Below are 25,528 nucleotides of genomic sequence, written 5' to 3'. Positions count from 1 at the left end.
TGAATTTAAGACGACTTTATTCAGCAAAATCATTTATTTACACAATGGGGAATGCTGGTTTGATTTTGTCAGTGAAATAAAAACAATTTGAACAGAGACAATACTGAACTGTATATATTTTGTGTTAGAGCTGACCAACTGTTTCCTTACCTGTATCAGGAACATCAAGAGCAACAGTATCATGAGGACACTGATTTAACAATACACCATATAGGTCCAACAACACCCCGGGAGCTTCCAATGCAATTACCAACTTTTTCTTTTTTTATAAATATATAAAAAAACAAAAAGTCAGCAAAACCAGCATTATGATGTAGTAAACAGAGTATAACTCCGAAGTCTGTGGGTCAGTAAAAACCTTATCAGACCATCCACAATTTATAAAGTGATCTGCTCTTCTTCAGATCACTAACACAGAATCCAAACAGGTGAAAAATATATCACTTTTTAGAAGACAACAATGATCTGATAAGGATTTCACTTAATAGAAGTTAAGGGGGAAGAAAAGGAACTGCAGAGCATAGCCCCTATTAGAACAAGCTAACTTTCCAGATTTTCCAAATTAAAAAAACAAAACAAAATGAAACAAAACAAAAAAAAAAAACACTTCAACATGAAGCTACAATACAAAGTTTTTCCATTTTTCTTTGTAAAAAGTTCAGAGTTTGCAATTTAATCCTGGGTTTTTAAGGAGAAGGACAGTTTGGGCCTGGACTTCCCCTTGCCCAGGATAATTTTTTGTTCTTCTTTTTGTTGACGTTGTCGCTCTTGTTCTAGTTTCATCCTTTCCTCATGAATCTTTCTTTGTTCTTCAACAATTCTCAACTGTTCTTCAGCCTGAAAGTTAGAAGTAAAAAGTAGAAAATTCTGTGAATTTCATGGCTTTCACTCGTGGTATTTGGGAAATTAGGTGAGAATTTATAATCAATAGAAGCAAACAACAGTATGTTTAATAAAACTTGGCCTAACATCACACAAACAGTGAGAAGAAAAATATTGAGAATTAGATAATTTATTAATTACTCCTACATTTTCTAATTTTTAAAGAAAAAACAAAGAAATTATAGAAAAGCATTTATACATTTTGAAAATGAAAATTTCTACAAGCCATGCTTGAGGTCAGTATACTTTTAGTCCTGTTACAGATTTTTATAGATACCTTCAGTACCATTAGATTAACAGATTGTCAATTACAAACCAAGGTATGGACTTATTCAGAATATTTTACCTACCAACTATGATAGCTAAATACATAATTAGCAAGCCATACAAAAAATTATAGGAGAAATCCTCACTGGGACTACATTACATTTTCAATATACAACCAAGAAATAGTAAAGGCCTTGGAGAGAAAAAAGTTAAAACTTTTTTGACCTAGCTGACTATAAAATGCTATCAATTTCAAATGGATACTTGTATAATTAACTCCTGCAGTGTGTTCAACTCCTTCAGTCTCAAGCAACCAACTTCCTTTAAGCATTCACTATAGATTTCCCCTCTTTACCAAGAAAATACAGGCCATTCACATGATCTTCTTCCTCAACAAGTCTCTCCTTGAGCCCCAAAGGTACCATCCATGCCTTCTCCCTTATTAATTTACAACCAGGTGCAACTTTACTCCTCTCTCTCAGGGGACATCAGGCAAATGTGTGGTGGTGATTTTGGTTGTCACAATGGGGGAAATGGCTCCTGGCATCTAGCAGATAGAGGACAGGCATGCTGTTAAGACATCCTACAATAATGCATGGGACAGCCCTCCACAACAAAGAATTATCTAACCCCAAATGTTAATAGTGCCAAAGTTGAGAAAACATTTTCTAACCCTTGGATTTTTAATCTTAATGATCAATGAGTTGTCCTTTTTTCCGTATCTGACCTTGATCTTAAACATTCACTGCATCCTTTGTATGCCTACCTATTTGAAAACTCAAATATTAAAATGTCATTACTTCCATCTCCATTAATTCTACTGAAATTATTTTTTACATGGTCAAAAGCTAACTATAAGTTTAGTGCCTGCCCTTTCTCTTCAGTCATTCTCCTGCCCTTGAACTTGAGTCTCCTGTTTATCTCCACTGATAGGTAATGGACTCAGAATGCAAGATAAAATGTTGAAATTTTATCTTGTGGGTAAGAAAAAGCCCATTTTTTAAAATACATAATTAACACAAAGAGGTTTATTTTACTTTTTGCTTTCAGATGGGGGTGGTGGTGGTGGTGACAGGCTAAAAGGTGGAAGATAAGACAGTGGGGGGCAAATCCACTGTGATCAAATAAGGTCAGAGATGAGGAAGATCAGAATTATAATAGTGGAAATCTGGTGGTTAGGCAAGATGGAAAAGTAGATTTTCATGTATTTCTAGGTCTTCGTAGTCTCATAAGGTGAAAAATCCAACACAGAACTGAAATATATCTTCTTCCTCTAAGATCTTTTTCCTAAGCTACATTTTCAGCTGGCTAATGAACACACACCTGGGAAAACTCTAGGTACCTTCAAATTTCAGCATGTTCAAGATTTAAATTCCAGTAGCCTAATCCTAAAATACACCAGCCCTTTCTACGTTCCCTACTGCCATCCACATACTATAGTTTTCTGTCTCCTTCCTCTTTCCCTGACAACATCAAATAGTCATCAAGTTAAGTTCTCTCACCTAAGCGTTTTTTTTCCATTTCCAATTGTTACCATAACTGTTCAGGGCAGATCTCTTACAAACTTAAAATGGTTTCTGTTTCCAGTCCCTGCCCTTTGATCCACCCTACACAATGCTGCAAGTCTCACCCTTCTTAAGCATTGCTCTCTCCTGCCCTCAAGCTTCCAATGATTTTCAATGTGCACAGAATATGGCTAATTTCCTAAATTACCGTATTTTCCGGCGTATAAGACGACCCCCAACTTTTCCAGTTAAAATATAGTTTGGGATATACCCGCCCTATAAGATGACACCTGGCGTATAAGACGACCCCTGACTTTTGAGAAGATTTTCCTGGGTTAAAAAGTCGTCTTATACGCCGGAAAATACGATAGCATACTACCTAGGACTTCCTTTTATATGGCCCCAACTGTTTCTACTATTCTCTTTTAAATTATCCTTTCTATGTTGCTTCCCCTCCTCCTCCTTTGCTCATGCCACTTTTCCTCCTACTGAAATCCAGTCTGCACGCCAAAATCCACTTCAAATCACCTCTCTCCTGCTTAGACTTTCACTGGTAATTATAATAAAAAATTATCTGCTTCTGACCATCTTCAGTGAAATCATATGCCAATTACTTTACCCATAGTTTTAATAAATCATCACACATTTGGGGGTAAGAGCTGGCATGTGCAACTGAATTGAAGTAAAGATTCTTAGTGAGTGCACATATCCTTGGGAAACCCTCACCAACACCCAGACTCACTTTTCCCTAAGGTTCTAATTCAGCCCCGAGGAAAGTAGATTAGAACCTTGGGGAGTGAAGGGTTTGAACATCACAACATCAAGACATAAGAGAAATCTATTTACAAATAGCATTTTTTACCCTATCATATTGATAGAAATTCAAAAGTATAATATCAAATGCCAGCTTATGAAGAGTATATTGGGAGTAATCTACTAAAATTGCATCTTCATAGTACTTTTACCCAGCTATGTAATTTTCTGGAATTTATTCTATAAGTGAACTTGCACACATGCAAAATTATACAAAATTATTTATTTCAAACATAGTTTGTAAAAGACTGAAAAACCCAAATATTCACCAATATGGAACTATCAATTACAGATCTATAAAACAAAATATTGTGAAGCTGTTTTTTTAAAAAAAGGAGTCCCTTATATACTAAAATAGAAAAAATATCCAAGTTATACTATTAAGAAAAGCAAAGTACCAAATACTATGTATCATATGTTACTTTTGTACAAAAAGGGGAAAATAAAAATGTATGTATTTGTATCTGCCTAAAAATGCATTATAAACTCTGGGAAAAAAAATAAAAACATAATTGAATATACCTTTTGGAAATGGGAATGGAAAGTGGGTGGACAGGGGAAAAAGGTAGAAGATTTCACTGCTTATTTTTCTATAAGAAATTTTTGAATCATGCAATCACATTACCTAATCAAAAAATTAAAAACAAACAAGATTTTAAAAGTAAAGTTACTACTTTTATAGACAAACAATACTAATTATACTGCACTGAAATTACTTTTAGATTGGATAAAGAAAAAGTTTCAGTTTCACAAATACCCTGAGTGGCCTGATTATTATGATCTCTGAACACATAATAATCTGGCCACTCAGTGAGAGAGAGAGAGAGTATTAGAGGCCCAGTGCATGAATTCGTGCATGGGTGGGGTGCAGCCAGCCTGGCCAGGACCAGCCTGGCCAGGGGGAGGGAACATGGGCGGTTGGCCAGCCTGCTTGCTGGCCAAACTCCTGGTCGAAGGGACAATTTGCATATTAGCCTTTTATTATATAGGACTAGAGGCCCGGTGCACGAAATTCGTGCATGGGGCGGGGGGAGTGTCCCTCAGCCCAGCTTGCACCCTCTCCAATCTGGGACCCCTCGAGGAATGTCCGACTGCCCGTTTAGGCCCGATCCCACCGGGCAGTTTGACATCCCTCTCACAATCCAGGACTGTTGGCTCCCAACTGCTCGCCTGCCTGCCTTCCTGATTGCCCCTAACTGCTTCTGCCTGCCAGCCTGATCACCCCCTAAGCACTCCACTGCCAGCCTGATTGATGCCTAACTGCTCCCCTGCCAGCCGGATTGCCCCTAACTGCCATCCCCTGCAGGCCTGGTGACTCCTAACTGCCATCCTCTGCAGGCCTGGTGACCCCTAACTGCCCTCCCCTGCAGGCCTGGTCCCCCCCAACTGCTCTCCACTGCAGGCCTGGGTCCCGCCCCCATCTGCCCTTCCCTGCAGGCCCGGTCATCCCCAACTTCCCTCCTATGCCGGCCTGGCCCCTCCCAACTGCCCTCCCCTGCTGGCCATCTTGTGGTGGCCATCTTGTGTCCACATGGGGGCAGCCATCTTGTGTGTGGGAGTGATGGTCAATCTGCATATTACTCTTTTATTAGATAGGATAGAGGCCTGGTGCATGGGTGGGGGTCAGCTGGTTTGCCCTGAAGGGTGTCCCGGATCAGGGTGGGGGTTCCCTTGGGGCGTGGGGTGGCCTGAGCGAGGGGCGTGTGGTGGTTTGCAGGCCGGCCAAACCTCCTGAGACCCAAGCGGAGGCCCTGGTATCTGGGGTTTATTTATCTTCTACAATTGAAAATTTGTAGCCTGGAGCGGAGCCAAGCCTTCTGCTTGCTCCGTGGCGGCAGCCATTTCTGTTGGGATTTATGTATCTTCTATAATTGAAACTTTGTAGCCTTAAGCAGAGGCCTGGGCCAGCCAGGGTGTGAGGAAAGCTTGGTTTCCTCCATTGCCGAGGGCAACCCTAGCCTCCTGCTCTTTCCAGCTCCGTGGCTGCCGCCATTTCTGTTTGGATTTATGTATCTTCTATCATTGAAACATTATAGCCTTGAGTGGAGGCCTAGGCCGGAAAGGGCAGGTGGAAAGCTTGGCTTCCTCCATTGCCAGGGAAACCCAAGCCTCCCTCCTGCTCTCTGTATCGGTAGCCATCTTGGTTGGGTTTATTTGCATATTCGTTCCTGATTGGCTTGTGGGCGTGGCTTGTGTGTATGGCGGAGTGATGGTTAATTTGCATATTACTCTTTTATTAGATATGATGATGATGATGATATACACTGAGTGGCCAGATTATTATGCGTTCAGAGATCATAATAATCTGGCCACTCAAGTGTGTAAGAGATAAAAGTATGTATGTGTGTACAGCAGCTGTAATACCACAGGTAACAGTGGTACCCCTAGTGTCTTATAAGTACTTGATAATAGAATAACTTTTATAAATAAACTAGAGGCCAGGTGCATGAAAATTCATGCACTGGAGGGGGGGAAGGGGGTCCCTCAGCCCTGCCCGCCCCCTCTCACAGTCCGGGAGCCCTCAGGGGCGGGAGGCGACCCGGCAATCAGGGGAAGGTGACACCCCCATCACACCTCTGCTGCTGCCACTGCCGGCAGCGCAAGCCTAGGCCAGCCCTGGTTACCTGAGCCTCGGGCAGCCCTGGGTAACTGAGCAGCAGCCATCCGAGGCTCTCCTGCGCCTCAGGCCGGCCCTGGGAGGCTGGGGAGCTGAAGGGACTGGGCGCCACCATCTTGTGGCTGTGGGTGCCGCCATCATTGAGGGCGTGGCAGTCAATTAGCATATTCCCACCTTATTGGCTGTGGGTGCCACCATCTTTTGTGAGGGTGTGATGGTCAATTAGCATATTCCCTCTTTATTAGATAGGATTAAACAGGTGACTATCCTGTTTTTACATTAAATATTTGTATTTTGTTCTATTATACCTTTAAATTAAGCACAAACGTTATTCAATCACACCTTGGCAAAAACAAACAAACAACAAGAAAGAAAGGAAAAGTAAACTTGTCTAGTAAAAACCAAAGCCATCTCTCATCTTAATACAGTGGCTCTCAAGTGATGAAAAACGGGTTTCCTGCCCATCCATCTGTATGGTCCGACCCTATATCGTATTTGTTTGGTACTCTTCTAAACCCTACCCTCTCTCTGCAGTAACTGCCTGACTTGCTGTATCGTTCCTGATGACTCCATTTGCTAGAGAATATACACTGTTCTTTCCCCTCTTGTTTCAAATTTATGCAGAAGGCATTATTCTCAATGGGGGAGGGAGGAAGGTATGTGCATGTGTGTAAGTACGAACAATACTTAGTTCTCCTATAAGAGTTATGTGGTAGGCATCATGGAGGCCAAAGAGAAAGCTAGCACCCATAATACTAGAGTCATTACACCCAGGGCCCTGTTATGTCTCACAAAGATGGCTTTCAATCCTACACCTCACTCCAAAAAATGGCGAGATGAAATACACAAAAGCAAAACATACCGTTATAGAAGGGCCTATTTATCCCTCTCAGTATCTTCTGTCCTTCTGCCCCAACTTCCTTTACCTAAAGGTCTTACTGCCATCTAAAAAATTATCATAAGCGTTCTTCTTACACTGTCTGGTTTTAGATCAAGGTAGTCCTTTGCAGCAGTCTCTTAACAAATAAGAATACTGAAATCTACTACTCTCTACCTGAAACATGTATTAAATTTTAAAAATACAGATAGAAATATTTTATATAAGTTATAAGAATGATGGGAAAAAATATTATAATTAGGAATCATGCCACTAAGAAATAACTCAAAACTGTTGGTTCAACAAGATAAACTAGCACTACTAACCTAAAGTCCCATGCTGCCTACAACACTATCATATTCCCCTTCCTTTCTTAAATATTTATTACTAGTGGCCCGGTGCACGAAATTCGTGCACATTAAAAGCGGGACTCAGAGTCAATTCCCCACCCACCCACATGCACCTCAAAATCATGTGAGACCCAAAACCGGGTGCCCCCCTCCCCCATTGGGCTAGATCCAGACCCGGCCAGTCTCACCCTTGTCAAGCCCCGCCAGGCAGGGGGCATAGCCTCAGTTCCCCAGGCCCGGCGCCAGGAAAGGGGGGGGGGGCGGGGGGGCATGGCCTGAGGTCCCCCAGATGGGGCGGGGGGGCGTGCCTTGAGGTCCCCAGTCAAGCCCCGTCAGGTGGGGGACATGGCCTGAGATCCCTGTCAAGTGCCCGCTGGGTGGGGGGCATGGCCTGAGGTCCCCTGTCAAGCCCCGCCAGGCGGGGGGGGCGCAGCCTCAGGTACCCTGGCCTGGCACTGGGATGGGGGCGCAGTCTTAGGTCCCCCATGAAGCCCCACTGGCGGGGGGAGGGGGGGGCACAGCCTCAGGTCCCCCATCAAGCCCTGCTGGGTGGGGGACGCGGCCTGAGTTCCCTCAACCCAGCACTGGGGTGCACCTTGAGGTCCCCTGTCAAGCCCCACTGGGTGGGGAGCACAGCCTGAGGTCCCCTGTCAAGCCCCGCCAGGCAGGGGGGTGCAGCCTCAGGTCCCCTGGCCTGGTGCTGGGGGGGTGTGCAGCCTGAGGTCCCCCAGCCTGGCGCTGGGGCAGGGGGAGCAGCCTGAGGTCCCTGGTCAAGCCCCACAGGGGCGGGGGGAGAGCATAGCCTCAGGTCCCTGCTGATTGCTCGTTAAGGCTCCTTAAGGGAACTTGGCCTCAGCTGTGGGTGCAGCCATCTTTGTGACGGAGTGGTGGTCAATCAGCATATTCCCTCTTTATTAGATAGGATTTTAATGGGGCTTTCAATAGGAAGATGAAAGGGCAACAAAAATAGAAACCTCAATATGTGCCTTGAATCTTTATACAATAACATTTAAAAAAATACATTTTTATTGATTTCAGAGAGGAAGGGAGAGGGAGAGATAGAAACATCAATGATGAGCGAGAATCACTAATTGGCTGTCCCCTGTACACCCCCACCGGGGGTCTAGCTCAGCATGTACCCTGACCCAGGAAATGGACAGTGAGGAACAGTGACCTGGTTCATTTGAGCCACACCAGCCTGGCTACAATAACATTTTTTGTGTGTCCTCCTACACAAAGGATATTCTACTTTCCTTGAAAGCATATAGAACCAAATAAAAAGTTTCTCCAACATCAACAATAATTTCTTATGCTTCCAACTTTACTGAACACAAGAAGTAAATTAGTTAATTATGTCCAAATTCTTACCAAAATTTCTCAAATCCAAACTTCTTTTTCCAAAAGATAACTTTTCACTGAAGTTTTATTGATAACATGAAGTCAGAATAGTGTTACCACAGTCTATCAGGTCAAACACAAATATTCTAGAACCACTAGTGCTAGTCTAAAGGCCCATGGACCAGTGACAGTCTGCAAACTAATAGATCCACAGGTCTAAAAGTGTTTTAGAACCTTTAAAAACAATTATTTTTCTATTATTTGTCTTAACAGTATTATGCAAAAGTAGGACTCTAATTGAAATTACAAAACAAAAACTGAAAAATTACCACCACTTGAGCAATACTGCTCTGTAATATACTTGCTCATCTTTTCCCAGACACACAGAAAATTAAGGTTCATGAGGGTAAACAAAAAGGCTACTAGATGAAATCAAAGAGGACAAACTGTCCCTAGACACCTAGGCACCCAGACACCCAACCCAGAGTTACAAGGAATCAAAATCTTGGCAGGGCATACTAAGTTAACAAGCTTTGTTCTAGAAGTCACAATCTGGCATTCCAGGCCACCCACAAAGTGAACTCACTACACTATCCAATCTCTTATGTCCTAAGTGAAATTCTATCCTACTTGCTTGGAAATTCTGTTTCAATGTTTTAAATACCAATTATAGGGCCCCTCTCTTCTAGAAATATCCATGCCTTACAAACCATACTGTATTTACTTTTCAAAGCTCAACCTTCAAAGCTCAAATTAAGATGCACACTTTACTTCCTCCTAACTGCAATGAGATTTTCTCCTTACATGTAATCACCAAGAAACATTATCACATACAGAGTGGTACAAAAGTAGGTTTAACCCAAGCCATTATGCTCAATTAGTATTTGACAAAGGAGGCAAGAGCATACAATGGAGTCAAGACAGTCTCTTCAATAAATGGTGCTGGGAAATCTGGTCGGATACATGCAAAAAAAACTAGATCACCAACTTACACCATACACAAAAACAAACTCAAAATGGTTAAATGACTTAAATGTAAGAAGGGAAACCATAAGAATCTAAGAAGACTCCATAGGCAGCAAAATATCAGACATATGTTGTAGCAATATCTTTACCGATACTTCTCCTAGGACAATGGAAACTAAGGAGAAAATAAACAAATGGGACTACATAAAAATAAAAAACTTCTGCACAGCAAAAGAAACCATCAACAAAACAACAAGAAAGCTCACTGCATGGGAGAACATATTTGCCAATGCTATTTCAGATAAGGGCTTAATCTCCAAAATTTACAGGGAACTCATACAACTTAACAAAAGGAAGATAAACAATCCAATCAAAAAATGGGCAAAGGACCTAAATAGACACTTTTCGAAAGAGGACATATAGAAGGCTGAAAGACATATGAAAACATGCTCGAAGTCACTAATCATCTGAGAGATGCAAATCAAAACGACAATGAGGTACCACCTCACACCCATCAAAATGGCTATCTTCAACAAATCAACGAGGACAAGTGCTGGCGAGGATGTGGAGAAAAAAGAACCCTCCTGCACTGCTGGTGGGAATGGAGACTGGTGCAGCCACTGTGGAGAACAGTATGGAGTTTTCTCAAAAAGTTAAAAATGGAACTCCCATTTGACCCAGTGATCCCACTTCTAGGATTATATCCTAAGAAACCAGAAACACCAATCAGAAAGGATATATGCACCCCTATGTTCATAGCAGTACAATTTACCATAGTTAAGATTTGGAAACAGCCTAAGTGCCCATCAGCAGATGAGTGGATTAAAAACCTGTGGTACATCTACACAATGGAATACTATGCTGCTATAAAAAAGAAAGAACTTTTACCATTTGCAACAGCATGGATGGTACTGGAGAGCATTATGCTAAGTGAAATAAGCCAGTCAGAGAAAGATAAATACCACATGATCTCACTCATATGTGGGATATAATGATCAACATAAACTGATGAACAAAAATAGATCCAGAGACAAGGTAGCACTGAACAGACTGTCCAACCTCAGAGAGAAGGCGGGGGAGGGGGGGGGGAAGTGGTCAGAGATCAACCAAAGGACTTGTATGCATGCGTATTAGCATAACCAATGGACACTGGGATGGTGGGGGCTTGCCCGCAGGGGTGGGAGTGGCGGGGGCGGGGGCGGTCAATCAGGAAAAATACTTTAAACAATAAAACATTTTTTAAGTAGGTTTATAGTTGTGAGTACACAAAACACAAGTTTATTCTTGTATTATTATTGTATTTTTACATGAACTATAAACCTACTTTTGCCCCACCCAATACTTATTGATAAGTAGCAATATATCTTAATATATCTTATTCCTTCTCCATTCCATTTGTATTGCTTTTTCTACTTAGGCAGATTTTAAGGTCTTTTCACTGAAAAAGCAGAATTAAGTCTTCTCCTTCCATTCTGGCCTTCAAAAAAACCAGGACAGCAATATTAACTAAGAATTCATTATACTGTGCTCACTAAGTTGCTTAAGATATTTCCAGCATTGGCTCTTATATGGGGGGGGGCACAATATCTTTTTTAAAAAATCATGCTCCAAAACAAGAGTGGGGGACCTTTTCTCTGCCGAGGGCCATTTGGATACCTATAACATCATTTGAGGGCCATACAAAATTATCAACTTAAAAACTAGCCTGCTATATTTGGCCAAACATTTAATTAACTTACCCCTAATGCCTTGGCAGGGCCAGACCAAATGATTTTGCAGGCCTTATATGGCCTGTGGGCTAGATGTTCCCCACCCCTGCTCTAGAACCAACTACCTCCATGATTTAAACTTTTTTATATTCTTATCAACTATGGATACATTATCTATGGTTCTCTTTCACTTCCACCTTCAATGAGATCCACTGTTAATTACTAATACCATCCCAGATCTTTTTCAGTGCCCTTATAAATACAGTCACAGAATTTTGTTTTTTCTAAACTACTTAACAAGAGCTTGCAACTTGCTTTTCCCCCTCCAGTCATCAATATGACTTAGCTGCAAATGTCTTCCTATGGCTGTATGATTTTCAACACATTTCTAAATAGACAAAACTTTTTTAGACATCTAGAACCAAGAGTCCCTTCTGAGACATGTCTTCATTCTGGGTACTAAATATCACTAATCCCTCATTCATCCTAAAGTAAAATCCCTTCCATCTCTGACTTATATTTTTACTTTGAAGTAGAATCACCCATATGCCACATTCATGATGAAAAGGATTTTTTCCCCTATACAGAAATGTCTGATTATCCTTCATTTTTTGGATTATTTATGTCCATAGACTTTTAATTCTAGCATTCTCTTTCATCAGTCTTTTATAATTTTAAAAAATTATTTCATCCTCGCCAGGTAGCTCAGTTGGCTAGACCATTGTCCCAATATGTAAAGGTTGGCGGTTTGATCCCCAGTCAGGACACACAGAAGAATCAACCAATGAATGCATAAATAAGTGGAAGAAAGTTACCTCAATATCCTTACGTTGGCTTCTTTAAAATTTAAAAATTGCTTTGTCACCTTTTCCATCTCTATATCATGTTATAATTAACTGATTCTCCATACTTGTTAGATTATAAACTTGGAATAAGAAAAAGAATTTACTAATCTGGTGCACTTATCATATATATATACACATACATACATACATACACACACACACACACATATGATCTATCTATTCTGTCTAGCAATCGGTAACAAGGCAACTAATGCAAAGTGAAATGTTGCTTATTAGTTGGTTTAAATACCTTTAAGACTGTTTTCATTTTTTCAGGCACAGAAGTGTAAATGAAGTTAGAATTAAAAAAAATTGGGAATGAAGGTAGTACAATTTTCTCCAGGAAACCGGTTTTAAACAACTGCAAATTTCGGAGTTTTCTTCAGATTAATTAGAATATCTGGATTGTCCCCCAAATAGATTACTCTGGAACACAGTAGCTAAATTCTAGTCAACTATTCCACTCTTGCCTCAAATACCTTAAAATGACCCTGAGAACTAATAATCATAGAGCACGAAGTTATTCAACAAAATTCAGAAGAAAAAAAAACAAAGAAATATTATTCAGCCCTAGCTGGTTTGGCTCAGTGAATAGAGCGTCGGCCAGCGAACTGAAAGGTCCCAGGTTCGATTCTGGTCAAGGACACATGCCTGGGTTGTGGGCTTGATCCCCAATGGGGGACTTGCAGGAGACAGCCGATCCATGATTTTCTCTCATCATGGATGTTTCTCTCTCTCTCTCCCTCTTCCTTCCTCTCTGAAATCAATAAAAATATATTTTAAAAAATCAAACTTATTAAAAAAATATTATCCAGGTATGCTTTATACATACCAGTTTGGCTTGTGCTTCGGCAATTTTTCGGTTATTCTCTTCCAGTATTCGCTCTAGCTCCTCACGTTTTGCACGTTCTTCCTCCTAAAGGGGAGGACATGTTAAGATGTTAGAAAAACAAAATGTTTAATTTTATTGATAAATATTTACTAATCTTCCTCTGAACTTTTTTGATCTGATTTACAGGGTAGCTTTATATAAAGCTACCTTCTGTCTGACAAATGATAAACTGTGCAGCCACTAAAATTTGTTTCTAACCCTAAATTTCAATCATCCCTCCCAGTCCAAACAGCAACCGACTAAACCCTCCCTAATTGATAGTTTCCTGGCCATTATTACTAGTACTTTAATATCACACAAATCAACAAGGACAACTAACAAAACTGGAATAGTATTTACCAAATTAAAAAAAAATAATATAAAATATAAATAAAGTGAATATTTGTCTCACCAATTATGTATACCTACGTATTCTTTACCTATACTCCTTTAATCAGCATTAAAAGTTGAATATTTACTGTCTTGTCCAGTGTCCTGCAGAGTGTGCTCCTCGGCTGCCATACACGCCAGCTTCCTCTTTAAAATGATTTGTACTGTTAGCTTGGCAATACCTGCATCAGCAGCTCAACCATTTATAAACAACATACAAGGAAGGCTGAGCTGAGGAATGCAGATGTTTATGGTAAGAAGGAACAAAAAATGTAATTCATCATTCCTAAGGCAAACAATTAATAAGAAAAATACATTTACTGTTAGTGAAAAATACAAATGGTAATCCATACTTCATGGAACTAAGGGCTTCTTCCATGGGGAAAATGGACTTAACATTCAGATGTTGACAATTTCTAAAGGCAGCTTATCTTGTCATCTACAGTCTGAACTGAAATTCAGGAATCCATGGGGTGCATAGTCAGGAAATAAAATTCTGTAGTTTATATTTTCTTGGAGAATTTAATGAGATTTTTATAATGCAAACTATATGAAGATTGCTCGATGGTTTGGGCAGTGTTAAGATCACAGCATACATACTCAAATGATTTTAATATTTGGAAAGACTGGCAGAGGGTAGTGTCCGTGTAAAAAAAAATATTGTTAATATGAAACAAAAAGCACATGAAGAGAAAAAGATCTTCCTATGATTAATAACTCGCTACAACACAGCACCATTACTCCAAAAATATCTTCATAATTAAAAGCCCTGATACAAAAATTTCATACATTCAATTGCATCAAGTCTGTGATATCCACCAAATACAGACATGTATATGTAGTCAAAGACAGAACAAGGGAAAATACATTTGAAAAGCTAAGCTTACTGAAAACAGAAATTAATGTCAATTTGTCCACAATAATGCCAGGACTAAAAATGACAATGAAGCATAGATTTTGAGTCAAATATTTAAATTCAAGAAAATATAACTATAGGATTTCCAGTGGCATACACCAATTAAATTCATATTCACTATGGAAACTATGTTGAGGGACACTCAGTGCTGTAAAGTAATTTGCTTTGAGTGTGTTTCAGAGACTTTCAACAAGTTTTAGGATCCTGGAGTAATCAGTGCAAATAAGCTATAAAGCTTCAGTAGCAAATTACTGTCTCACAGAAAGACATTTTCAACTTCTGCTCCAGCTGCTGATAAAACAAATCATGTGTTTAGCTTGACTCCAGACAAGGACAACCTGTTCCTTCATAACTCTCTAGAGAAAAAAAGGAGTTGTTAGTAGATACTAAAAAGTGGATGAATAATATGGACATTTTTCCTAAAAAGATTCTTTGAAACACATTAGGAAAATGGAGGGCCTTATGATCAAAACACTAGAATTAGTCCATTGTGTTGAAGCAGAATTTGGGGCAGGAGATGAGGGATAAAAGAAGGGGAAAAAAGGAGCAAGAAAACCTATTTATCAAAAGCAGGTGCTCTCATCACTCAATGTTAGGCCCTGCTCTTCTTAATCTGACTGAAGGCAAAAAGCCTCTCACAGTCTAGGTAATAAGAACGATAAACAGAAAAGAATACATAACCACAGGTGGATTTTTAACCTTTTCCCTTTACAACTCCCTGTGTCCCCCCATCCTCCCAAAAAAGAATGTAAGTCCTGCAGCCATGGCAAAAGTTTCAAACACTTCTCAAATATGTAAGCCAGTTCCATTAAATCAAAAAGTTTCCTTGAATATGTTTTATGAAAATAACTTTTAAATATCAGTCAGCACTTCTGAATAGCTAAAAAATTAACTTTCGCAGCAATGTTAAGTTTAGATGAGAAAGGAATTAGTCTGTATTCCATCTCTTTCTGAACTGAGCAGGAGGCACACCCAAAACTGAAAGTTTTGCCATGGACTGTCTCTACTTTCCAAACGACCGAGCGTTACCTCTCTGGCTTTTTGTGCTGCAAGCTCAGCTTGTCTCTGTCGCTCGAGTTCTTCGAGCAACTGCTTTTCCATGATGCGCTTGGCTTCCTCCACCCTTCGGAGAACTTCTCGCTCAATTTCATCCTTCCTTTTCTCCAATTCTTCCTCTACCCTTTTTGCTACCAATTCTTCCACTCTTCGTGCTGTTTCTTCCTCGATGAGTTTTTCTTCTATTTCCTGTTGCCGGCTAGCAAACAAAATGGAAAAAATGATTTAGATAATATAAGAAATAAACCTAAAAATTAAAACTATCTGTAAATCTGTAAAACATTGAGCCTGATTATAGGTTTCTATGATTTTACAATTCATTTTCATGCAACATTCAAGGATATAATAGAAACCATGATGTTAAGTGATACAGAAATTAAACATAAAAGCATGTTTTATTCCATCACTTTCTGAAATTAAAGACAGTATATACAAGAGCTTAATTCACCAGTTTTTATTTAGAAATGTAGAGCAAATGTGAAACAGGAAATCCACTTTTGTTATCAACTTTACAATGAAAAGACAAACTGTAAATATGAGTATATGGATTTGCTCATTTACCAATCCACCCAGTTTAAGGGTTGAGCTGCAAAGAAGTCAGGAACAATCATTATGTAGCAAATACTAGTAATTCAGACCAGCAAAACTCATTACCCTCTTCTCGCTCCAGGCCAAGTCAGAATACAGACTCAAAGAGTTTCAGAATGCCAAGGCAATCGTTGTATAACTTTTTAGTGAAAATATACCTTACTCAGATTCTGAACTTTACTGTATCTTTTCTTTATTTAATTGGTTTTCAATTAAAAGTTCTTCTAGAGATGGAAAGTGGATAAAAAATGTATCATCAGTTCTATTAAAAAGCCCAATGAACCATAATACTGATTTATTTAACTCCATTTTGATATTATGAATCAACTTACTTAAAATTCTGCACTGAAAGTACTATCATTTATCAAGTCAGTATAGTGGAAACCTTGTTTATACCACTGGTGTCCAATGATTGCCTCACACATATCTAGGTTGAATTGAAAACCAAAACACAAAAAAGACCTCATATCTTGATTTGATTACATCAAATGACAATATTTTGAGATAGACTGGAAATATATTAAAATTAATTTCACTGGTTTCTTTGTTTAATAAAGTGAGCATTAAACACACAAATCCACTTCAACTATATTTTGGGGGGTGATTCAATTTCCACTCTAGCGCTTTCATTCTTAATTCCTGTTACTTACTCACAGTGATACCATCCTAATACTGATTTACCTTTCACATTCTGATTCATGTGAAAGTTATTTTTGCATTTAAAATCTCTACTTTTTTTTTCTGTCAAGATAGTAGCTACTTGAAAAAGCATAATTTCTTTTAATTTCTAGGAATTTTAAAAATCTATTTTGGAGATTATTTCATTTTTTAACTTTCTTTTTATTACTGACACTATTACAGATGCCCCCATTTCCCCCCACTTTGCCCACCTCTCCCCAGCCCCCGCCCTTCCTTCCCTCCGGCCATCACCACACTGTGTTGCTTTTTTTTTTTTAATAACTACTCCCCACCACTACATTAGTGATTTTTATTTTAAAAAGGCACAAAAGCCTAACATGCTCTAACTAAAATTTTCTTTAACTCCTTTTTAATATCCAATAAAACACAGCATTAGGATATAAACATTATAGCAGCTCAGTAAGAGAATAGATACCTATCCCAACATTAAAAATAGCTAGGAATGTCTAAAGGAAATCAGGCAGCAATTTCAATGGAAATTAAACTACATTTCAAATAGAAAATTTTTGTTTCTCTACTTCATCCAGAAAAAAATAAATAAAAGATAAAACAAGTAAGACTGACAGCTGCTAAATCTGGATGACGGGTGTATTAAGCTTTATAATATTCTCTCTACTTTTGCATTAAGTTGGAAAGTTTTCATAACACAAAGTTTTAAAAGTATACACACCCATATATACATATTTTGTTAGTTGATTCTTATGCAATTAGTAAATGTAGAGAAACCTAAGAAGAAACTTTATAATGGTACAATTCAACTCTTAAAGGAAGGACAATGTAAAAAGTTCCAATTAAAATTTTCCATGTAAAGTAAAAAAGAAGGAAAAGAACAGGAAAAAGCTTTGGTTAGCTTATCAACAGAAAAGTTGCCAAATTAACTTAGAAATTTGGTAAAGGTAAAAAGACCTGATACAGATTCAGGGTTTTTGTCAACCAGTTTGTAAGTAATAGCAACAGCACAAGGGCTAATAGGGCCTCATTTCCATAGATAAGTATGTAAGCAAGCAAGGAGAAAAGGAGCCTAAATAAATTCAGTTTATCACTTACAGCAAAAGCCAGATCAGCATGGTATTAGCTCCCCCATGTCTCTGCTCCCACTGATGGATACCAAACCACAGGGGCTGGGTGACAGGTACCACAAGCACAGGTGGTGGGTTGCTCTGCTGCTAAGAAGTAAATTCTAACTACAGCTCAGCAGTTTTATAGCCTGAAGGGGAGGGCAAGTGGAAAGTCCCAAGCTCAACTAATACAGGGAGGATGAGAAATGGCCTCATAGAATTTCTCACAAGGCTGCTTATCTCCCTTTGTTCCTAGAGGAGCCACAGAGCAGCCCACCATGACTATAATTAAGCCTTGCTGCTGTGTCCAACTGGGAGACAGGCTAGGAAGGTTACAGCCCTACAACAGAACTGTTTCCCCCCCCCCCCCCCCAAAGTAGTATCAAGAACATAATCTTTGTTGTTGCTGTTATTCTTGGTAAGGTTAAAATTGCTACTCCAGTAAATTAGAAAAAAAATTTTTTAAATCAATTTTTAGATCTAGTGCTGAAAGAGCTAAAATCTAATATTGCTTTAATTCTCCTCACCATACATAACACTGAATTCAGAAAACCAAAGGGCACTTGTACAACTGAATTAAGCATGAGTTAATCTTTATTGATGACAAATTTACCATAATCAATGATAAAGCAGCTATTACACTAACTCATAAGAGGCACTGAAACTTTCTTAAAACAAATAAGCACTTTTGTTACCTTATAAAAGATGTATCATCTAATATCATTGCCTATCCACTCCCTAAAACTTTTGACATAGGAATTGTCAGTCTCTTGATGTTCTTTTATCTCTCTAATCTTTTCCTCAAGCTCTTCTGCAGAGTCCATTTCCTTGCCTAGATTTTGGGGCACTGATGAAAGAGATGATCAAAATTTTCAAGTTTTTCAACGAAAATGGCATAACATTAGGTCTCCTTTTTCTCCATGATCTCAGGTGTCTTAAAAACACTAGTCACAATCTATTTTAAAATGGCAACTATTAAAATATCAAGAGCCCAGAGAAACAGCAGCTAAAGGAGATCATGAATTTGTACAGAGCAGCCTGAAACATTATTTTAAAATGTCTTTAAAATGTATGAACTCAACTCTAGGAGCTTAATTCTCAGAACTGCTTCATAATATTACCAAACAACATTTACTAAGTATTGACTAGGTACCAAATACTCTGCCAACAGCTTTATATACCACTAGAGGCCTGATGCACGAATTCCTGCACAGGTGGGGTCCAGCCTGCCTGCCCCATCAGGGTGGGGGAGGCCAACCGGGGGCGAGCCGACCCTGCCCCCTGGTCGAACTCCAGGTTGAACTCCCAGTCGGACGAGGGGACAATTTGCTTATTAGCCTTTTATTATATAGGATGTCATCATCTACATACATCTTTGATGGTTCCTGAGGCTAAGCAGTTTACTAACTGGGCTATACCTCATTGCACAAGCTAAAAGATGATTCTCAATCTGGGTAGACTCCAAAGCTAATGATCTTAAGCCCTATACTACCCTTCAATTGTTTCTCCAGGACCAAAGTGAGAGACAAAGGCATACACAACGATCTAAATACCAAAATAATTATTTTAAAAATTCATAAAATCTTATCAATACCAGCTAGATTGTATGCCCTGATGCCCTCACCTCCCCCAAATACATAGTTCCATCTACTAAATTTGCTTACAAATGCTGCTCTCACAACAAGTTCAAGTATTCTCTTCAAATAAACACTCATACAGATCCCATGTTCCGTTTAGATATTCTAACTTAGCAGGCTCCCAATTGGTTATGCAGTTAAACACTAAGCCTTCTGGAATCTAGATATCGCCAATTACCATTTTCCTGATTTGCTGCAAGTCATTTTCAGCTGCCCACTTTTCATCAGTTAATACAACATGCATACAGCATCTCAAAGATAACATATGAAAATGATAATAAGGGTGCAGGGGAGGGCAGAAAGGGAGCCACACTAAATGGCCCGGACTCGGGGAGGAGAGGCTGAGCTTTTGAACCGAATTTTGAACCAGGTGAATTAGCTATGCAAAAACAAGGGGGAAAAATCTTTTAAAATCTTTTATTGCATTAAGATTGTAACTTGTAAGATCACTTCTTAAATTCACCAGGCTCAATATGGCTGCATTTACATAAATTATATTAAACAATATTACTTATTGAGGCCCATTATATGCCAAGCATTGTTTTGATAATTTAAATGCACAATTTCTAATCTTCACAATAAGCAAGACAAGTATCTTTGTTTCAGATAAGAAATCAAACTTACAGGTAGGTAATTTATTCAAGGCCTCAGAATTGTTAAAATGGCAAGGCAATCTGGTTTCCATCCTTACCACAAACTTTCTAATTAGTTAAGCCCAACAGAAAGATTCTAATTTTGCTGTCTCTCTCCATTGCACACTGGACCTCTTGAAGGTACACTTGACACTAGGCGTTCTTCTGGTACCTTTTCTCAGCTTCCCCTTACCCAACCCAATTGAAAATACAAACATTCCCTAAGGTTCTTTCAGTCCCTGGAACTAACTGCTCTTTTCCACCCTCTCCAGGGGTCATTCCATTCTCAAGGTTCCCCCAGGTTTGTCCCTATATGAACCTTGTGTAAACCAACTATATCCAAAAATTAGTGCCCAAAGTGAAAGTGTGAAATAGAAACTCCCTTTGATTTTTCCCTCATTTCTCTCCACTGGTTTCTGACATTTTAACCGGTGTCTGAGACAGTAGTTAAACATTTGGTGGCTGAGATGTAATAGCCACAATATAAACATGAACCAACATTATTACTGCTTTCTTTCCCTATGTTTCACATCCAATTTTATTTGTTCTAAATGTTTAAATCTCTCTTTAGCATTCCCACAACTGCCCCCCCACTACTCCTGTGTGGACTTACTATAACTAGTTTCTACCCTATACAGCAATCAGGGATCTGTTTGTTGTTGTTTTTTTATAAAAGGCCTCATGTCATTTATCTGCTTAAAACCTTTTCTGTTTCTAGGGTGAAATCCAAGCTCCCTAATATGGCATACAAGACCCTTCCCATGATTCCCTGCTTCTACTTGACCTTTACAGTTACTCCATGACTTTAGTATTTATAGAACTTCATGTTCCAATTAACATTCACCTTTTTACTCCACAAGTATCCTTCTAGGCCTACCCTGACAATCTCTATTTTTATCCACCACTCATTCCTTAGGAGAACTAAAGTGTTGACCCATCCAAGATACTTCTTCCTTTCTACAGTCACGTCACTATCACTGAATTGGTACTTATGTCTTCCAGTCAGATCAAGATCTTGGAGAGGGGTCAATCTTTATATTAACAGCACCTAGTACACTGCCTGGCACAGTAAATGCTCCATAAATTGGGTAGTTGAATGAGCTAACCAATAGGGATTTGCAAACAGCAGAGTTCTGCCCATTCTCATGGCTTCAAAACCTGGGTCTTTCCCTTATTTCCTTTGCATTATTTCAAAGGCAATAGACCATATTAAGTAGTGCCCACAGCATGACACACGAATTCAGTGTACAGGTGGTTGCTAGCTCTGCCCATTCCTTCCTTTATAAATGCTAAAGGTAGTTTGCTTTTCCTATCAACTCGGAACTACATAGCTGCTCTATTTTCCGAGTTTCATCCCTGGACTTCTCTGCTATTTATGTGTTGCTCACTGCTAAATGATTCTAACTATTCTTAGCATACCACATTTCCTTTCACTTGTCCTACAAGTCTTAGCTTTCTAGCGAATGGAAAGTGTCTTTGGAGGTCTCCTTTGCTTTTACATGAAAAACGTATGCAATATCTTAGGCAATTTTAAAAAATATCCATCTGTTGATAGTTATTTGAGAGCTACATCTTTAGAGTTAATCTTGTTCCAGACCAAAAACCTGGGTTCTATATAATCAAGGTTTGTTGTGAAACAATTACTTGTACTTGGTTTTCATATATATCACTGAAAGTTCTGAAAAATAAAGGAAAGATGAAAGCATTGCTTAACATTTTAAAAGAATGCAGCAAAATATCTCTCCAGGTACTGTATTCTATGTAATATTAGTGTTCCAGTCCCCTACCTCTTAATAACTTTGCTCTTAGAAACAAGTTTTGCTGAAAAATCTACATTAACACAAACCTAAATGCACAAAAATGAAAAAAAAAACCCAGACAATTTAGTACACATCAACTAAAGGAAAATTGTCTCAGGAAAATTTTAAAGTTCCTGCCTCACGAGCATTTTTAAACATGCACTGAAGAACGGAGGAAGACAGCTAGTTAAATAGCGGAAGTGAACATATCCAACTCTACCTTCCAACCTAACTGTGGGAAAGGAATTATCCAGAGCAGAGTACCAAAACTAAATGCTACATTTTAAACGCAAAAGTTCCTTAGGTATTATTTACACCTACCCTTGAATCAAAAGATACTTGAGAAATACATTTTACCCAACAAGACTTTCTGCATGTGAGCAAAGTCTAAAACATCAAGTACACTACAAGGGGAAACGAATGTCAAAACTGTACCGAAGTTTGCTACAGAAGCATGTAATTCAAAGCTAAATAAAAGCAGTTAGCAGTTAAGAGCAGACTGATTGGGATGGTGTTAACTCAGATGAATGCAAGCGTCAAAACTGACTGTACCGCACACTTAAAGGTGGGTACAATTTGTTTTTACACCTCAAATAACAAAATCAAAAACGGAAAAGCAGCCGCGACATCTGAAACTACTAGGAAGACATTAAAATAGAATGGATTTGGGGGTGAGGGGGTACTGTTGGACCTAGACCTAAAAAAGTATCTTATTTCGGAGAAGCCCAGTCCCAAATGTAAGCGGCAATGCAATGCTCTGGGCAGCTGCGATCTGCATCCCACGGGTGAATTCCTTCCTGCTCTCCTCCTGCGGGTCTGCAAAAGCTCTCCCAACACGTCTCCGGGCTGGCTCATTGCTAGCGCTCGCGGCCACGCAGCTCTCCAGCCCCACGCGGAACTCCACCCCCTGCTTCCTGCACTCTCCACCCTCTCGCGCCAAAATCGCGTGCTCCCCTCTACGCCTATCCTGCCCAAGTCCCACTATTTTCCTCCCCATCCCACTCCTGGGCAGGTCCTGCCCCAGGCTCTCCGGAGGGTCCTCGCGACCCTCCGCCTCCCTCCGCAGCCCCCCGGCGCGGCCTTCATTCCCCATTCCCCACCCCCCCCGCCCCTCCCCCGCGGGCGCTCACATTTTTCGCTGCCGCTCGAACTCGGCTTTCTTCTCCTCCTCCTCTCGCTTCTGCTTCTCGTCCAGGCTGCTGCGCTTGCTCACCGTGCGCCCGAAGATGTCGATGCGGTCGGGCGGGGACGAGGCGCGCTCCCGGTCCCGCTCGCGCCGGGACACCGCCGTGTTGGTGGAGCGAGAGCGGGACCGCGACTCCCGCCGCCGGTTCCGTTTACTCTCCCGGGACTTGGAGCGCTTCCGCACGCGCTCCTTGTCTCGGGACCGCGACCGGGACCGGCTCCGCTTCTTGTTGTGTTTGCTGCTCTTGGTGTGTTTGGAGCGGGACGAGCTGCGGCTCCGAGACCGGCCCATCCTTCCGGGCGGCGCTGTGCCTAACCGCTGGCCTCAGACCCGCACGCGCCTGGACGCTCTCGCCTGGGCCTCCGGACGCAGGCTGGCCGTCTCGCCGAAGCCGGGGGAAGGAAGACTGTCAGCCAGCTGACTTTCCGTCACTCCCTCAGGTGCACGGCCGCCACGAAGGCCACCTCCAAAGACAAGGCCGCAACACCAGGAGTTACTAAGATGGCAGCCGATGCTGCACCGGCCGCCCTTCCCACAATGCCCCGCGCGGAACGCGCTGTCGCGCGAGCCCCGCCCCCGGGCGATTGTTGCCGAAGGCGAGGCGAGCGTTTCCGAGTGCGCTCGGCTCCTTCCGCCAGCCCCCGCGCCCCTCCCAAAGCGCAAGAGCCGAAGTCCCTGGCTTCAGCTCATAGTACACTTTTGCTTTCTGGTAAGATGCCAACACCTTTTAAGAATGAACCTAATACGTTGTGGTGCGAACGAAATCATGTCTTGGCATGAATTGACTGCTTTATTTTTCTAGGATCTGGTTTTGTCAGGCCGCCCTAAGTTACATCAGAGTGACCTTTAGCAGATCACTTGCCTCTCTGAGCTTGGCTTCCTCATTTGTACAGTGGAGATAACCACACTTTCTGAGGTGGTTGTGAGGTTTACAGGAGATAAAATAGGCTTTGATAAGTGGGAGCCTATGCTTTATATAGGCCTCCATGTGCCATTTTTTTTAAATGCTTTGCATTTATTAACAGGTGTTTAATTCTCATTTTAGGGATGGGTACGCTGACGTCCAGAGGGTAAAGTTGCCCAGGTCACACAGCGAGCAGGTGGCAGAGCAGGAGTGTGCGAAATCCTTGCACATAACCAGTAACCCCACCAAGCCCTAGCCAGGAAAGCTGTAATCCTACATAGTACAACAAACTGCTACTGTCCTTTTAAACAAGCAATAACCTATGAAAAGTGAAATAAAAACATTTTCTCCACAATGGCAACAAAAACTACAAAATACTTTGGAATCAAATTTAACAAGTTAAAAGATCCTGATGATGAAATCCCTAAACCTTTGTTGAAAGTCAGAAACAAAACCTGAGTAAATAAAAAATATGCCCCTTTTTTGAGTGAAAAATCAGTATCAAAAATATGCCAGTTCTTCCCAAGTCAAATGACAAAATTAGCACAATTTCCATCAGAGAGCCAAATTCTCTTGAGGATGAATTACAACTAACTAAATAATTTTAAATGTTATATGGAAAATAACACAGTCATGAATTATAAAGAAAACCTTGAAAGAAAAGAGTAGTAAGGGTTTGCCCTATAAAAAAATTAAACACAAAAGTATTAGCACAGAAATAGGAAAATAATCAGTTTAATAGAAGGATAATCTAATTCTTTTTCTTCAGATACATTTAAGTAAAATAACATTTAATAATTTAGAATGTATAGAATTACCCCATTATACTGGAAATATTTATACCAATCTATTATCTATATTATACACATGCACACACATACATACACATACATTTGGAATGATGCCCATCAAATGTTAAAGACAGTTTTTCCAATTAGTTGGTATATTGATTTCCTAGAGCACTGCAAACTGATGGTATAAAATAACAGAAACTTTTTCACTTACAGTTCTGGGGTCCAGAAGTCCAAAATCAGGATGTCAGCAAGACTGGTTCTTTAGGAAGCTCTGAGAGAGAATCTAATCAACGCCTCTCTCTTTGCTTCTGGTGGTTGCTGACAATCCTTGGCATTCCATTTTAGTCTCTGTCTTCACATGTTATTTACTGTGTGTCCTCTTCTTACAAGAATGCAAATTACCAAGTTAGGACACATTGTAATCCATTATGACCTCATGTTAACTTAACTACATCTGCAAAGATTCCATTTCCAAATCAGGTCACATGAATTTTGGGGGGACATACTATTCAATCTGCTACTATATATCTTACCTAGTAATAGACAAATGTGTAAATTGGCCGTACCTCTGATATGCCCACAGCCAATCAGGAATGAGTATGCAAATTAACCTGACAAAGATGGAAGGTTAATTTGCATATGCAGGTGTGGAGTGGGAGGGAGCTAGAGGAGCGGTGCTCTGGCCGGGAGTGAGGACTTGCAGGCTCCCGGGCGGCCGGGAGTGAAGCCAGGGGAAGGAAGTCCTATTCTTGCACAAATATCATGCAATGGGCCTCTAGTGTGTGTGTGTGTGTGTGTGTACTCTAGTGTGTGTGTGTGTGTGTGTGTG

The 25,528-nt window shown here is 40.3% G+C and overlaps 1 protein-coding gene across 1 annotated transcript; it reads right to left on the bottom strand.

Moving 5' to 3' along the window:
* Positions 1-23,538, bottom strand: ARGLU1 (arginine and glutamate rich 1). The gene is made up of 4 exons (XM_079778616.1): positions 22,946-23,538; positions 15,376-15,601; positions 13,002-13,085; positions 1-837 (listed from the first exon to the last, which is right to left on the bottom strand). Exons 1-4 carry the CDS (start codon positions 23,290-23,292, stop codon positions 673-675), a joined length of 822 nt encoding a protein of 273 aa, XP_079634742.1. The 5' UTR covers positions 23,293-23,538; the 3' UTR covers positions 1-672.
* Between the last annotated feature and the right edge of the window lie 1,990 nt (positions 23,539-25,528).

Source organism: Cnephaeus nilssonii (assembly GCF_951640355.1).
Source record: "Cnephaeus nilssonii genome assembly, chromosome: 8".
Taxonomy (NCBI): Eukaryota; Metazoa; Chordata; class Mammalia; order Chiroptera; family Vespertilionidae; genus Cnephaeus; species Cnephaeus nilssonii.
Note: the sequence above shows the minus strand (reverse complement) of the source record. Positions and strands in the feature narration are given on the sequence as shown.

Bases quoted from the DNA above. Each gene is read 5' to 3' on its own strand.
- ARGLU1 (XM_079778616.1), bottom strand. From the start codon at position 23,292: ATGGGCCGGTCTCGGAGCCGCAGCTCGTCCCGCTCCAAACACACCAAG. The intron at 13,086-15,375 runs GTAACGCTCGGT...CCTCCCCTTTAG, and splicing joins CAGCACAAAAAGCCAGAGAG to GAGGAAGAACGTGCAAAACG. The intron at 838-13,001 runs GTATGTATAAAG...TCTAACTTTCAG, and splicing joins CCGAAGCACAAGCCAAACTG to GCTGAAGAACAGTTGAGAAT.